Genomic DNA, 16,899 nt, shown 5'->3' on the forward strand with positions numbered 1-16,899 from the left:
CCCCCCCCCCCTTTTTGTGTTTTTTTTTCCCCCCTTTTTTTTTTTTTTTTTTTTTTTTTTTAATAAATAAAATTTAATTTGTTTTCCTTTTCGTAATACCGTGTTTGTTTGTTTGGTTTTGATTCACAGTCGTTGAAATGTAAGGACTCAAAGCACGGTGACCAAGCTATTATTCTCTTCAACTGGCTTTTTCAGGACGAGCTTCTTTTCCAACCCGTTGCTGAAGCTCTTGCTACCATTATTACCAGAAACCATGATCGTTACCTGTTGTTTGGTTGGTGCATCCTGCTAAGAAGCCTTGTAGATTACGATACTTCTGTTCATCAATCTATGCTTGGCGGTGAGTTTGCAGTTCATTCAACTATTCATCATATATATACATAGATTAGAGAATACAAAATATTGCATGTTTTTTAAATTAAGTTGTGTGCTAATTTGCTTGTTCTTTTTGGTGTAATTTTCTTCTGTTTACAGGAATAAGGGAGAGGTATAGTGATCTATTGAAGATACTCTCCACTTGCCTTCCTGATTTGGCAGGAATTGTGAGTAAAGAAAGGTATTCTCGTTACTGATGAATCTATTTTGCATTTTAAAGAATAATGTAAATGGAGGTTAATGTTTTTTAGTGTTTGATTTTGCTTATATGCAATGCTTTTGGCCGAAAAGAATGTTGCATCTGTGTCTGTGTAGTTGTTACCTTCAATTTGGACTAGTCAACGTATCTTCCATATTTTATCATCATAAATCTGCTGAGGTCCTGAAACATTCATCAAAGTTGTACCCTTTACTTATTCCTTTTCCCCCTCTCCATCCCTTTACTACGGCTATTATTATTTTTGTAAAGTGATAGCCAAAACTATTGCATGTTTGTTGACCTACATTCTTGCATTTAGACAATTTTTGCACTATGCTGTCAGAAGATTGCCTTTTGTTAGCTAGAAGCATTTGACTGATTGCTGATCGGGTGTAATAAGAATCTCAATAGTAAACAGCTGTTCATCTTCATAAATGTGCTGTTTCATATTTGTCATTAAGTTTCCAGTGGTGTCAAATGATCAAATCTATATCTCTTCCTCTTGCCCCCTTTTATGGGTTTGCATCTCTATAATGATTTTTTTTAAATATATTAATCCTCTTATTAATCCATTAATTTTTGTTAACTGATCTCTCAAACTCCAGCACATCGCAAGATGGTTTTGAGTTGCCATCTCGCCTTGGAGTGTCTGCAGCTGATTGCTTTTTGACCATTTCCGGAGCATTGACAAAAGCGGCCAAGCTTCAAGATAAGAAGTCAAAATTTAATGCAAGAGGAAAAGATCAGGCAATCACTTTTGTGCAATATGCTACCGTTGATAAGCAGGTGAAATCGGATTCGAAATCATTGTTGATGTCAAAGTTTGAAAGGGACTACACTCTCTGGCCTCATTTAGATGACCTAATTTGTTTGGTGCAAAAACTCCTTTCTGTAAGTTATACACTTTGAATTTTTGTGTGAATCGTTATGTTTTAGACAAGATGTCATACACATATATTGATGTTATGAAATTATGGTATCCAATTAGGAGAGTTTTATCAAATAAGTGAGCAATAGAAAGTGATGGCATTATTTAACTACAAAGTCCATGACACAAGACATTTAGGTCAGTGACTCAATTGTGGAGCATTTTCTATCAAATTGACTTTGAAAGCAAAAGCCTGTTCTTATTTTAGGTTCACAATTTATGTTTAGCCCTGCTATTTCATACTTAACATTATATGAATCTGCATACTGAATAAATGGAACTACTTAGTCTTTTTTCCGCATTCTTCCCCAGGGTAGCTACTGATAAAAAACTACCTTGGTTTTTATGATGGCCGTTTATCTGTTTCCACTAAGACTATTATTGGTATTGATACTTAATTCTAAATACCGTAGGTGCCATAAATTGATTCAATTGTTTTCATCAAAATTAATAATGTGAATGTACATATGAAATAACATGGTTCAAGCATTAACATTTTCCCTTCTGTTGAAATTTGCACCAAATTTATTCATCTACTGACCTTACACAACAGTGGAGCAAAAAGAGTCGTTTTTTACACGCCAAAGGCTTAGAGCAAGTACTTAAATGGCTGGAGGAGATAAAGGATCTCTATGGGTCCTTCCAACCTGAGGCAGGTTCTGGAATCATTGTATTTTTTAATGGCTACTTCATATTTAATTCATTCTCGTAGAATTCAATGAACCATATTTTTCTTCTGGCACATTTACGACAGATTCTAATGCTTTCAAAACTGGAGATTTACTGCTCTCTTCTTGCTGGAAGCATTATTACTTGCTATTACACTTGGAAGATCGGAAATTTTCTCAGTGTTACAAGGAACTGTTAGACCAATATTTGTCTGGAATCCAGGTTTGATGTAGTTGGTAGAGATTAACTGCAATTATATTTTGTAATAATTTCAGCAATCACCTTGTGTCCCAATATATGTCAGATGCCATTGTATTGCTGTTTGATGTTTTTCCTTGGGAGATAAATTATTTCTCACTTATTTGTCTTGTTTGTAAAGGAACATATCTCTGTTTAGTGTCTGACCCCATAAGTATCACTGTACTATTTGCATGTGCAAAACTGCAAATTAGTGAGATATAGTGTGCTTCTGTTTCCGTTATGTTAACTGTTAATAGTTAGTTAGAGAAGATAGTAATTGGTTCTGTTAAAGTTGTCAGAATACAGCTTATGTCTACTGATTTTGTAAGTTGCTTAGGAGCCAATCATTGTAAAGCATCACATCCCAGATAAATCACATTGAAAAATCAGATTCAGTTTCTTCTCAATTTTCTGTCTTCTCTAAAATTCTACTAATATGCTTCATGGTTCAAATTAAATTTTCCCATGATCTCATGGAATTAGCTTCCATATTTCTTTATATATATATATATTCTTTCTAACTAGTATTTCATGTCTAATATTAATATAAAAAAAATAACGGCTAGTGCTTTTTCTTACATATCACATCTTATCATGTCATTTGGCACAAGAAAATAGTATTCAAATATCTATTATCTCTTTTCCTCTGTCCCTTCTTAAATCCAAATAATTTAAATATGATATTAGAACCATGATATCCACCTGGAGAATAGTTTCTTTGTTTTGTTCTGTTGAGTTTCATATTTATGTGTTTGTGTTTTCTCATCTTTGTTTGCTTTTGATCCTTCCTTTGCGAATTTCTCTGTGTTGAGCATCTAGTTTCAAGCTCTTGTTTTTACACTGTACTTGCTGTCATTTGATCCTATCTTTCCCAAAATTGGATCCGTTTTAGCCTGTCCTTCACACTGGTTTTTTTTTACATTGGTTCTGTTTTAGCCCTTCTTTTTGTAGACAGTTTCTGTTTCATCCTGTCATGTCATAGACTCATTTTGTTCCACCTTGTCCTGCTGCAATCTGGCTTCATTGCACCTTGTCTTTTCATAGAATGGCTTAGTCCTAGATGCAATTTGACCCCCATCACTAATCCCGTGTGCAATCTAGTCTCCATCTTTAGAACCAGATGCAATCTGGCCTCATCTCCAGCCCCACATGTAGTTCTTATCTTCTGCAGTCCCAAGTACATTATGGCCTGGTCTCCTGTTCCATTTCAGTATGGCCTCATCCAAGGTAATCCAAATCCTTATCTTACACAATCCTACGATATGTGACGACTTGCGCCATCCCGATTGCAGGCAGAAGTGCAATCCGGTAGGATTGTGTGGGATTGACAATTTATTATACTCGTAAGACTGATGGGATTGTTGAGGATTGTGGTGGAATTGATGATATTGGTGATTAACAGTTCTAGTTTAGGTATCCAGTATCTGACTACCTAATTTTGGTGTTTGTCTTGGCATTTCTTAAAAATTTGGTGCTTTGCGTTTTCCTAGTTAGAGGGAGTAATACTCTAGGTATTTGAATTTCCTGAAGTTGAGATCCCTGCATTCACCTGTATTTGTGAGGGGGGTGATTTTTTAGGCAAGAGAGAGAAGATAGAGTTCCAATAAAAAAGTGGGGCAACTTTATGTGAGACTTCAAGAACTTCAGGAAAATATAATTGTAGTGAATCTTGGTCCGACTCCCCTTTGCAATCCTTGTAAAACTTCAATTTTGACTACCTTGCTGCATCTACTGTCAGTGGGTTAAATATATGATACAATGGCATGTTAACTCAATTCTTTGTGGTTTTTTATGATTGTGTGTGATGGAATTGTTTGGTTGCTGATATCTATGAAAATTACAGTATTATATGGATAATCATGCTAGTGGATCTGCTGACAACAAGGATGGTGGGTTGGAGACAATGAAGTTTTTCTTGAATTGTTTATGCCTACTTCTGGGGCGTCTAGACGGAAAGAGATTTGAAAGCACAATGTCTGAAATTGGGATGAAAATCTCACGCATTCTAGTACCACAGGTACCTCTTCTCAAGATCTTGAGTAAATGCATTGCAAATATATTTGTAAACAATGCCTTTCACAATCATTCAGTCCTGCTAATGAATGTTATATCTTGAGAAAATACATTGCAAATATATTTTTAACCAATGCCTTTCACAACCATCAGTTAATGCTATAAAGTCCTATCATGTATTAGGTTCAAAGATAGACCATTTTCCTAGTATCTCTCGATGGTTTGATGTATAGTTTTCCCTGGTCCTTTTTAGCTCAAATTATTGACTATCCTCCATCTTCTCTCCTTCAGAATGATTCTATAGGTCTTCATCATATATGACATGACTGCCTTAGTTCTATTCAATATTACTCTATTTGTCTCTATGGTGTAAATGCTAGTATTTGGAACCTTTCTAGGCTCAGTAGAACTTCTGGTTTTCCATAATGGATGACACATACATTGTTATTTCTTATGAGCATAAAGTCTTATGATTATACTGCATATAGGTAAAGGTTTTGAGTTGCATGTTATTTCACTTTTTTGAGCTATGATGGGCTAATCATACCGCGGTTCACTAATGATAGGCACCAGATGTCCTGTAAACCAGATGAAACTCAGAACAGAACAATAAGAAATTATAGATGATTTTAATGATGAAAACGATGGAGTAATAGGCTCCTTACAGGAAATAGAATTGATATAAAAGAGAAAAAAGATACACAGACTGCTTTTCCTAGAAAGAAACCAGTCCCACAAAGGTCAAAGGCTTATCATTTACCCAATCTTCGCCTGCCTCCCATCGATCCCAACTCTAATATATAGAAATGGTTTTCTATCTATCTCTTCACCCGTCAAATTCCACCTGTCTCATTCTATTATGCTCTCTGTCCTTCTAACCCTTTCCTTTATCACATGGGCCTATCAGTTAATTTGAATATTGTTTCTCATATCAGAGTGATGGTGGAACTTAATATCAGATTTACTTTTCCTTCATGTCTGCAGCTTAATTGCACTGATGAAGATGTGATAGTAGGGGTTGTTTCAATATTCAAGGCTATCATTTTGAAGCCAAACCACTCACAGGAAGGTGTACTTGCTGATAGTAGGCAGGCAAATATTGTGATACCATTTCTGCTTCACCTTCTAGATGAGCAGGATGGTACAGCTCGAGCTGTTGTTTTGCTGATAGCAGAATACTGCTCAATGTAATCAGTCTATTCTTTCTCATATGATACTGAGTAGGAGTACTCAAGTCCCAAATCTTTCCTTTTCTAATTTAGAATTTTTCTATCATGATCCACCAGAAGCCAAGATGATATGTGCCTTATGGAAATATTGAAATGCCTTGCTTCTGAAAACATTTCACAGAGAAGAAATGCCATGGATGTTATATCGGAAATCTTGCATATATCATCAGAGTTAAAAAGATCATTGCCTTATTCTTCTTGGTATGATTGCTCGTATAGTTATAACACATATTTTTATAGTTATTTGTATATTTAATTGTTGATATGTGAATTTGACTATTTTAGGCAAGATATTGCCAATGGGTTGCTTGAGCGGCTTAAAGATAAAGAAATTTGGATTCGTGAGCAGGCGTCTAAGTTGCTTCCAATGATAGGTTAGCATTAACATCTGAATATAAGGTGTATATTTTTAATATTTTCTATATGATATTAATTTAAAACTGTTGAATGAGAGAAATATATGGTGAAATCATGTGTCTGAACGACACAACAAAGTCGGTTTTATATATGCTCAAGGTAATAAATACAAAAATAAATATAGGAGATACTATCCCTATTTATATGCAATAAATTACAAAGATCATAAATATATTTTCAACACTTCTTCTCAAGCTAGAGCATATAAATCATATGCACCAAGCTTGTTACATATATAATTGATTCGAGGACCTCAAGGACTTAGTGAAGACATCTACCGATTGATCATTGGAATTAACAAAGTTAGTGGTGATGTCGTCTAATTCGATCTTCTTCATTACAAAGTGAATCTATCTCAATATGCTTGGTCCTCTCATGAAAAATTGGATTAAAGGCAATATGCAATGTTGCTTGATTATCACAGATTAATGTCATTTGTGTTGCCTCTTTAAACTGAAGCTCTTTGAGTAACTGTTTCAACCAAATGAGCTCACAAGTCATTAATGTCATAACCCTGTATTCAAGTTCAATGTTGGATCTTGCAACTACACTTGTTTCTTACTCTTCCATGATATTAAGTTTTCTCCAACAAGTATGCAATACCTAGGAGTGGATCGCCTATCAATGGGTGAACCTATCCAATCGGCATATGAATAATCAACTATCTGAGTATGTCATCTGTTTTCATAAATTAGACCTTTTCCTGGAGCACCTTTAATTTATTTCAAGATTCGTATCACAACATCACAATGTTCTTGGCAAGGAGAGTTTAAGAATTGGCTTACCACATTGACTTCTAAAGAAATATCTGGACTGGTGACTATGAGGTAGTTTAATTTACCGACCAATCTTCTTTATCATCCTAAATCAAGAATATCCATGACATATTTCCTTTGTGAATTTACTAAGCCGTCCTTAGATTGAGCTACCTCAATACCCAAGAAGTAGCGGAGCTTACCAAGATCTTTAGTGTAAAACTGATGAGATAGATGTTGTTTCAAGTGGAGTATGCCCTGCTGATCACTACCAGTTATGGCAGTATCATCTACATACACAATCAAGTAAATGCACCTTTGGGCTTCGTATCATACCAAATTGTTGCACTAATGTGCTAAATCTGCTATACCAAGTTTGAGGAAACTGTTTAAGACCATAGATAGACACGTGAAGTCGAAAAACCATGGTAGAGGACTACCCTTGAGCAACAAACGCAAATGGGTGCTCCATAAACACTTCTTCTTCAAGGTTACCATGCAAAAAAGCATTTTTAATGTTAAATTGGTGTAGAGACCAATGTCTGATGGTTGCAATAGAGAGGAAGTATCACTGTAGTCGAGGCAAAAAATTTGAGTGTACCCTTTGCCACCAAAGTTGCTTTAAAGTGATCAATCTTACCATCAGGATCAACTTTAGTGGTAAAAGAAAAAGTGGGATATATGTAATAGGCTTTAGTGGTAAAAGAAAAGGTGAAACAGACTTTGGTAGGTCTACATGAATGGTTGCAGACAGAGGGTCAGGAAACAACTCATAGTATGTAACAAACTAAAAAAAGTGACATCAACTAATATGAGATATCGTCGAAGAGTAGGAAAATAACAACGATAAGCTTTTTGGGACCGATGATAACCAAGAAAGACACATTTTAGTGGTCGAGCTAAAAGTTTGTCAAGACTAGGAGTAAGATTGTGGAGAAAACGTGTAGATCTGAAGAAGTGAGTGAAGAGGAGCATGAAGGAAGATGATCGAGTGAGGGACTTTGTTATTAAGGATACACGAAAGTATGCGATTTATAAGATAGTATGCCGTTAGAACAACATCGCCTCAAAAACGAGATTGTACGTTACAATGAAGAAGAGTACGAGTGATTTCAATAAAATGCCAATTTTTGAGTTCGGCTACCCCATTTTGTTGAGGTGTATGAGCACAAGATGTTTGATGAAGAATACCGTCAGAGGCCATAACATTTTGAAATTGATAGGACAAATATTCACGGACATTATCATTGTGCAAAGTGTGAATGGATACACTAAATTGAGTTTTAATTGCTTTATAAAATTGCTCAAAAATAGGAAATAACTCATACCTATTTTTCATTAAAAATATCCCGTACGAAAAAAAAATCATTGAAAAATGTGAAAATATATCTAGACTAAAGAGTGAAAATAGTACGAGAAGGACCTCAAACATTTGAGTGAATTAAAGCAAACGGGACAAAGCTTGTTTATTGGCTCGATCAGGGAAATAACTACGAGTGTGTTTCTCTAATTGACACGACTTACAATGTAAGCTAGATAATTTGTTTTGATTAAATACTAACTGTTGAAGTTTGAGAAGACTTAGATGACCTAACTGAGCATGTATAGTACAAGGAGAATCTGTGGTAGGGCAGACAATTGATGGGTTTGCGAGATAATAGAGGCCGTTAGATTCATATCCGACACCAATTTGTCGTTCTGAAATTTGATCTTATAAAGTAACATTGGAATTAGTAAAGGTGACAAAACAATCATGAGAATGAGTCAATTGACTGATAGAAATTAAATTAAATGGGCATTCAAACACATCAAGGACAAATGTAACTAACAAAGAAGGGTGGATTTAGACAATGCTAATCCCTTGAGACTGTATTTTGGAACATTGGCCGATACTATCCTAAGTAAATAATCAGAAGTAGTGAGAAAGGAGAAAAAAGTCTTATCACTAGTAATGTGGTCAGATGCACCAGAATCGATAACCCATCGACTAAGGGAAGGTGAGATACAAATAAGTGAATTACCACTTTGTGCAGTCGAAACAGCATAATCGAAGTTCTGACAATAGTCTACCCACCGAATAAAATCTTTATAAGTAGCCATAATCAGTAAGCAGTTACCTAAAATCATCAGCGAACCAAGAGCGGAAGAGGCATTTTTTTTTTTGCGATGAACAATTATGACGCGATGAACAATGCAACAACTGATTTGCTGGGAAAAATAACACAACGATGGAGAAGGGGTAAACCGCAATTGGGACACACAGTTTACCAAAAAAAAATCTCACTGAAGGACGTTGGTCCTCTGGGTAATCACGGTATAAGGTTGTCTCTTAAATAGGCTCTAGATACCTTGTTGAATGAGAGAAAATGAGAGAGACATATGGTGAACTGTGTGTCTGAACTACACAATGAAGTCGGTTTTATATAGGCTCAAGCCAATAAATACAAAAATAAATATAGGAGATACTATACCTATTTACATTGTATGATATACAATAAATTACAAAGATGATAAATATATTTTCTACAAAAACCATTATTGGACCTTCTAGGTGTATTTTTTGTTATTTCTAATATGATGTGAATTTAAAACTATTATCGGGCTTTCTTGTATCAACTGAAGCTTTTAGGATGATTGTTTCTTGACAGGGTGTTGGAGCCTCTTTTGTCTAAATGGTCAAGTGTTTAATTTGATCCTCTTACTTTATTTCCTTGTTCAAATGCTTCCTTCTTTGTCATTAGTTGTTTTGTTACTTGTACGTGTTCCTTTCTTTTACTTCAACGTGCATATTATATCTATATACATTACTGTTTACTTGTTAATCCCGTTTCATATTAAGGTTATCCACTAAATGTCGTCACAAAAATATGTTAACTGGCATTTATGAATGATTGTGACATCCATTGCTTATCATAGTAAGATTTGGTGATAATTACTCAAACATATATTCCGTATTGTAATTTTATTACTATTTTTATGGTGGTACATTCTCATTGCTGAATCACTTAATCTTGCAGATCCTTCACTGTACTTGCCTGCATTGGTTCATCTTGTATACTCCCTTGATGAGAGCCAATCATCTGCTAGCGATACTGTTATTGGGGTCCTCAAACGACACAAGCAGAATATTGAAATCATATTCTTGCTTGTTGACTCTATTAAGTATGTTATCTTTTCTTGACTGCTCTTTCTACTGGATTTTGTAGTTGCAAAGCGAAAATTATAAAAGCATAAAGTTGAAAACTTCTATTTCTACTGCTGGAGTTCAAACACTATGAATGTCTTGACATGTGAATATACAACTGCTTGACTAAAATTTTGTCTCCTTATCCTTGCAGCAACATCAGCCAGAGCCTAGATCTTCCACAGTCTGCTGAAGATAAAGGTAATGTTCATGGTTGTCAAACTCGAGATTTTTGGTAAACTCGTTTTGTCTATGTAAACTCAACTCGTAGACTCACAAGAGTTTACCTAACTTGATATTTGAACTAATATTAAAAAACTCCTATACTTTACAATTTACATAAATACTTGAATAATAAGACAACAAAAATTCAATATTTCAAATCCATAACAAAAAAAGTAGCAAACCAAATCAACAAAATAGAACAAAGTAGCAAACCAAAATTTTGGATAGGATCCAATAAGATGGATCTCCCCCTCAGAAAAACATGACATGATTAAACCACAATTCTAAAATAACATTAGTTCATAAAGTTTAAACATTTCAAAAAGCAAGAGCTAATTTCTTCAAATGATTCTTCCACGACATATCTTCATCTTCATCAAATTCTGCCCAAGATGGTAAAGCATTTAACATAAAGAGTTTGAATTTTTCATTTGCTTTATTTTGTTGGTTTGCTATTTTTTTATTGCGGAGTTTGAAATTTCGTTTTCTTAATGGTATCATATGTCATGTACAGGAGTTTTTTAATATTAGATAAGCTTTTATGAGTCTACGATCCAAGTTTAACTAGGCAAAATGAGTTTACCTAGAACCTGAGTTTGACAACCTTGAAGTCGAACAAGTTATCTCTATTCCATGATGGTTAACAATACTGGATCCATTATGTTATTCTTTTTTCTTTGGTGACAGGGTTAAAGTTGGATACTGACCGAGTACTTAAACTAGTTCCAGAATGGTCTAATAGTGTAAGATTGATTATGCAATTATAAATATGGTTATGTAGTATCCCTGATTTATTTTTTTCCTTTTCGATATGGGAATCTGATTAAGAAATATATGATTTCATAAGGAAAAAATAAACCGGCTGACTTAGCTGAGAGAAATTGTAGCCTTCTAAAACTTCATAGTATTTGTGAATGCAAATAGATTATGCTGACATTTTAAGACTTCTAAAGCAGTGTGTTACTGGAGTCCTTTAATATTGCCAAGAGCCATATCTCCCGCAGAGTTTGTGCTCTTTCGTGCACACATAAGAATACTTCTTTTTCTCTAATGTGTACCCTTACATGGAAGCACTTTGCACTCTAGGCATGGACAATGACATAAGACTAGCCCACCTAACCTGGTTAAAGTTTAATTTGATATTTTGATTATGAAGGATTGGGATGGTACAGGCCCTAAATGGTTTCGTCTGTATCTAAGACAGCACAATACTAGAATAGTTAATGTTTGACAATTTTGGTTTGAAGTTGTTCACTACTTTTTGATATACCTATTTCCCTATCAATCAGCACATATGGCATGACCATGTACATTTGCATTTTGTTTATGTTCAGTTGGATCTATGCAATGCAATGACGTAAACGATTGCTGCACACATGGATGTTATTTTCTGTCTTGCTCTTTATAGATTTTCTGAAATGTTCATAAATTGGTCCAATAAATGTACCTTTGGCTACAGGTGATTTAGAGTACCAAGAATATTCTAATTTGTTAATTCTGATGGGTAACAGGTTGAAGACTGGAACAACTTAATTGGACCACTGATTGACAAGATGTTTGCAGATCCATCAAATGCAGTTATTGTCAAATTCTTTAGTTATATAAGTGAAAACCTGGCAACTGTTGTTGATCTTGTATTGCATCATGTTCTGTTGCATGTTAGAGAACAGAAGGAGTGAGTCTGTGTTTCATTTATTTAATAATAAAACTGTTTACTGCTTCAAAATACTATTTTAATATCATTAATGTTACTTTAAACCTTTTAATAAAACAGTTTAGCTGTAGTATATTCCCTTTACCTCTATAATTGTGTGCTGGAGAGCTTGAACTGTAACACCAAAGAGCTGTAGCTGTTTATAATAAATATGGGATACACTGATCAGGGACATAATACGACAGTTAGATTGTACTTGTAAAGCCAACCCGGAATCCCTGATATAGAAACCTGTTGCATGAACCAATTGATTGTTCAAAGAGAGAACAGACTCTATTAGAGAACCTGAGATGGTATATCATAGGAATGTTGATTTCAGATTTGTCTATAATTGCAAATGTAAATAGTATTCGTATGCACCTTTACGATGATAAGTATTGAACTAATAGGAGCACTTGGGGAAACACTCCCTTAAAAGCTAGCTAACTTGGCGAACGCTCCCTTAATCTAGCTATTAAGAGGGAAGAACCAAGCCACTTACTCCACTGTGCAGCCCATACTACTCGATGTCAGAGTTGGACCCCCCATAATGCCCACGTCCCTATCATAGCACTGCCTGTGAACGTCGACGTCCTTGCGGCTGCACTCTACTATGTTTTACTCTACCTTTCTGGTCATCCCCTTTGCAGGTAGCGCTTTCCGTGCCACCATCAACTGGTTCTAATACCAATTGATAAGTATCTAGGCACTTGGAGAGCCCTCCCTCAACAGCTATCTATTAAGGGGGGAGAATCAAGCCACTTTAATATTCCACTGGGCATCCCATACCACTCAATGCAGGACTTGGACACCCCATAATACCCCAAGTCTCCATCATATGATGCCAAAGAAACGGTTGGGAGGAATATATTATAACTATAAATATATAATGTTTGATCATGCTATGGAGACAATGGATGTGAGACTTATATTTGTTTTATGTTGCTTGGTGTTATAAAACTTAAAGCTTAAGCAATATAAAAATTGTGCCCGAACTTATTAGCTAAGCTTTGGATGCTTGAAAAGAAAATTAACAGGATATTCCCTGATTGTATGGTAATTAATGTGGTTTTAGCTAAGCTGTCTTTGTTGTCTTTTGTAAATTAGAATTTCTTGGTAATTCTTTGTCATTTAAGTGGTTTCTCGCTTGATACATTCTCAATTCTGTAGCAGGATTGATGAAAGTTTCTTATCGAGATGGGAATGTAGAACCTACACCAGTGATGAGTATGAAGAAATGCAGCGAACTCTGTTTGAGCATCTTTGCCCGCTGCTAATTATTAAGATGCTTCCCATGAAAACTTTTGATGACCTTGATTCATCTATTATGTATGGACATCTCATTCAAAATACAATGCTTGGTATAAATTCTTGCCTTGCGTATCTGCCTTTCTGATTTGCCTATCTGTTTGTTCTACCATCATATACTTCTAAATGTGGTTTGCATGTCCAAGATTTGGCTATTTATTCCCACGGGCATATCTTCTATATTAAACCTTTGGTTTGAGTTCTTTATCTTTGTTTTGGTTAGTAGTTCTCCTCCTATCAGATTTACTTGGTATAAATCTTATCTTTTGATGTGTGAAAATAATCATGGAACCAAGGTGTTAGTCCTGTTCCTACCAAATTATTAATTTGGAATGAATATAAGACATTTACTTGCTGAGATTATTTGATCTCTGTTATTTTTCAATCTTTCCAAATTTGGATGGAAAATTTGCCAACTTTCTTATTTATAATCAAATGTAATATTTTTGTCATACATTTTGAAATCTTAATCGTTGAGTCATTTTTTACTTTTTATTAGATATTCCGCTAATATGTTTAAATATGTCCCCAATAAACAAAGAAGTAACTGTATGTCATTCAACCTGGAGGTTGCTTCTTTTTTCTTTTAATCCATCATAATTTTCTTGCGAGGTAGGTTCAGGAAGCAGGAACCCAGAGCTTGGTTATGAGTGTATTTCTTCTTTCCTTCTTAACAGGTTGGGACTTATACAATGAGTATAGCCTTTAATCTTTTTCCATCATTATAAAGGACCCTGGTGCATATGTCATGCTAATGATTTGTTTCAGGGCACTTTGTGAGCTTGATTTTGAAGATGTTCGGAAGCTTTCTGCTGAGTTGTGTGGACGCATTCATCCACAAGTAATGAATTATTTTATTTATGAATTTTATAGGATGTCACACGTATTTTTACTCTTAAAGCGTTGAAGGAAGAAAATGCAACTTTGAGAAGAAAGAAATAACTTAATTTAAAAGTGTGTACAACATTTTTGTTTAGATAACTTTTGGCAATTATGTTTACAACATGATTGAAAACTTAGAAAGTGATTCATCATTCATCTGGGATAAATATTTGCTTTGATGTAATTCTTATTTGTCTGTTTAGATAATTGGTTGTGATTATTTTTACAGCGTAAAATGTACAAATCCTTATATTGTATTAGGTTATCTTTTTAACAGTTATCTATCTGAATCACATCATGTTTTGGCACTGCAGGAAACTTTTATTACTTGATTAGTAGTTTTTACTTTTAGAGATCTCCTTAACCTTTCCATGCTTCTGGCTCTTTAGGTCTTGTTCCCAGTTATTTGCGCCAAATTAGATCTTGCTGTTGAATCTAAGAATGTACTGAAGATAAAGACCTGTTTATTTTCAATCTGCACATCCCTTGTGGTAATCATTTTCTTCCATCAATATTTAATGTGTCACGTTCTGCTTTTTAAAGGTCTGTTTCAGTGTCTTGCATTATCTTTTTCAATTTAGCTTGCAGTGAAGTACATTTTTTTTGGATTTATAGGTCAGAGGCTGGAAGTCACTTTCTCATCCTTCGATGCATGCAATTAAAAGGATGATTGAAACAGTGCTGTTATGGCCTTGTCTTAATGCTGATTCAGGTATGAGACCATTTAGTTTCCCAATTCCTCTCAATTTTATATGAACTATAACTAATTTTGATGGGCACAACTTTTTCTCAGTTTCTAAAGTACAACATGGATGCATTGATTGTCTAGCACTGATGATATGTGTTGAACTACAAGCTGAGGAATCTATCACAGACTCCACGCCAGATAGAATTAGGGTTATTGGAAAGAAAGGTATCGTTGAGTTGTATGAAATGATGATTTTAAGTATAGAAATTCTAATTGGCAGTTGAGTGCGACTTCATTGTAAACCTGTTGAGTGTGCTGCTGCAGGGAGTTCTGTTGTCACCTATGTGCTCAATCAGTTCTTTAATGATAAGAAGGAACGGATTTCAATCGAGTTTGGTGAGGAAAACTGTGAATCTGTGGCTGCAGTTCCTCTCTCTTTTCGTTTGTGCATGGGTAATGTTCTCATCAGCACTTGCCAAAAGATTTCAGAATCTTGCAAGAAGCATTTTGCTGCACAAGTTCTTCCTTGTCTCCTTCATTCTCTAAAGGTACCACTATCAATTTAGTTCTTGGGTACCTGTTAATATGGTTTTATTAGTTAATAGCTCTCAAAATTTTATATCGTCACTATTGCTGGGTTATGAAACTAATACTTCATCAACAGTTTGAGAAAAAGTCAGAGATTAGAGCTGCATGCATCCAGGTCCTATTTTCAGCTGTTTATCATCTACGATCTGCCGTTCTTCCTTATGTATATGACCTTCTCAAAATCTCACTAAAAGCCCTGAGAAAGGAGTCAGAGAAGGTAAGTTTCTATTTTCTACGGTAATTTTTATCGAGATAAACAATTTTAGAGAAGTCTTTCATATGCTTATCTACTTGCAAAATTGAAAATTGAGTTTGATGTACTAAATATATTGGAGGCGGGTGTGTTGAGAATCTTATGACCTGAAACTAATTTCCATGTTTAATAAACTTTATCTGAAAAAACGTTATTGTTTTAGATACTTCTATTTTAAGATCCTTATAGTCCGCTCCTATTTCTAGAAATGGTAGGCTCTGTTTGCTGTTGATGCTTAAAATTGTCAGCTATTTATGGAAGCCTTCATAGCCAAACCGTGTCTTGTGTAATTTCACTATACTGCCATATTCTTGGATTGATGCTTAAAAAGATTGTCATTTCTTTTTTTATTTTGTCTGTAAATGAGATAGTAAATACACAACTGCGAGGTCTTGAATTCAAACTTGGGACATGATGTTCAACCTAACAATTTTCTGCATTTGTCAATTGAGCTAAGACTTAAGGATAAGGTTATGCCGTTTCAAAATATATAGAGAGAAATAATTCATGGCAACTATAAATTATATTTCGTTAAATTGAAAAGAAGGTAAACTATAGAAATATTTATTGGATTAAAAGATTTCTAGTAGCTAAAAATGGAAGTTAAAAAGACAAAGGAGAGTGATTTGTTGAGTATAAGTCATATAATTTCTATTAATATATGGGGAAAATGTATTCTTAATGTTTAACAGGAAAGGATGGCAGGTGCAAAGCTTATAGCATCTCTTATGGCTAGCGAAGATGTGATTTTGGAAAACATATCAGTTGGATTATTAGAAGCTAGGACTGTACTGTCAACTGTATCTTCGTCAGATCCTTCACTTGAGCTACGACAGCTATGTCGCAAGTTGTTAGCATGCATATCTTCTCCATGAGTTGCGAAAAACTTCTTTGTTGATATTGTAGTTGGCGGTATGACTATAAAGTTGTGTATAATATAGAATAGCCGTTAATAGCAGGTTTTAACGTAAAATTTGTGATTTTAAATCCTTTTTAGAACATCAAAAGGGTACACACTGTTTAGAAACAGATCCATAGTCTAGGGCTTCTACAAAAATTTCGAAAAATACTTACATGGTCACAATTCACAATGCCAAATAAAAATTATTTGGACTCACACAAAAGATGCGCATTATTTAATTATTTTAAAAATACACATTTAATTATTTCTTTTTCTAACCTTTTTTATTTTAGTGTATCTAGATACTGTATTCAGATGTTGCGACTATTCAAGACTTTCTCTTGAAATGTCT

The 16,899-nt window shown here is 34.6% G+C and overlaps 1 protein-coding gene across 2 annotated transcripts in view; it reads left to right on the top strand.

Annotated features, from left to right (window-relative positions):
• The window catches only part of LOC101515636 (uncharacterized), a 17,478-nt gene extending 708 nt beyond the window's left edge, over window positions 1-16,770 (top strand). The window contains exons 2-23 of one of the 2 annotated variants that reach the window (XM_012713847.3): window positions 130-340; window positions 475-556; window positions 1,180-1,465; window positions 2,056-2,158; window positions 2,257-2,393; window positions 4,255-4,428; window positions 5,409-5,611; window positions 5,711-5,854; window positions 5,939-6,027; window positions 9,843-9,987; window positions 10,164-10,210; window positions 10,922-10,977; window positions 11,746-11,909; window positions 13,098-13,288; window positions 13,852-13,912; window positions 14,004-14,076; window positions 14,507-14,608; window positions 14,733-14,829; window positions 14,911-15,030; window positions 15,130-15,353; window positions 15,470-15,610; window positions 16,339-16,770. In XM_012713847.3, the coding sequence (XP_012569301.1) occupies window positions 130-340; window positions 475-556; window positions 1,180-1,465; window positions 2,056-2,158; window positions 2,257-2,393; window positions 4,255-4,428; window positions 5,409-5,611; window positions 5,711-5,854; window positions 5,939-6,027; window positions 9,843-9,987; window positions 10,164-10,210; window positions 10,922-10,977; window positions 11,746-11,909; window positions 13,098-13,288; window positions 13,852-13,912; window positions 14,004-14,076; window positions 14,507-14,608; window positions 14,733-14,829; window positions 14,911-15,030; window positions 15,130-15,353; window positions 15,470-15,610; window positions 16,339-16,521 (3,033 nt within the window). In that variant the 3' untranslated portion in view covers window positions 16,522-16,770. The remainder of the gene's footprint in view (window positions 1-129; window positions 341-474; window positions 557-1,179; window positions 1,466-2,055; window positions 2,159-2,256; window positions 2,394-4,254; window positions 4,429-5,408; window positions 5,612-5,710; window positions 5,855-5,938; window positions 6,028-9,842; window positions 9,988-10,163; window positions 10,211-10,921; window positions 10,978-11,745; window positions 11,910-13,097; window positions 13,289-13,851; window positions 13,913-14,003; window positions 14,077-14,506; window positions 14,609-14,732; window positions 14,830-14,910; window positions 15,031-15,129; window positions 15,354-15,469; window positions 15,611-16,338) is intronic. The other variant, XM_004493462.4, reaches the window with a different exon arrangement.
• The last annotated feature ends 129 nt before the right edge of the window (window positions 16,771-16,899 follow it).

The sequence above is a fragment of the Cicer arietinum genome, chromosome 3 (assembly GCF_000331145.2).
Source record: "Cicer arietinum cultivar CDC Frontier isolate Library 1 chromosome 3, Cicar.CDCFrontier_v2.0, whole genome shotgun sequence".
In the NCBI taxonomy this organism is placed as follows: Eukaryota; Viridiplantae; Streptophyta; class Magnoliopsida; order Fabales; family Fabaceae; genus Cicer; species Cicer arietinum.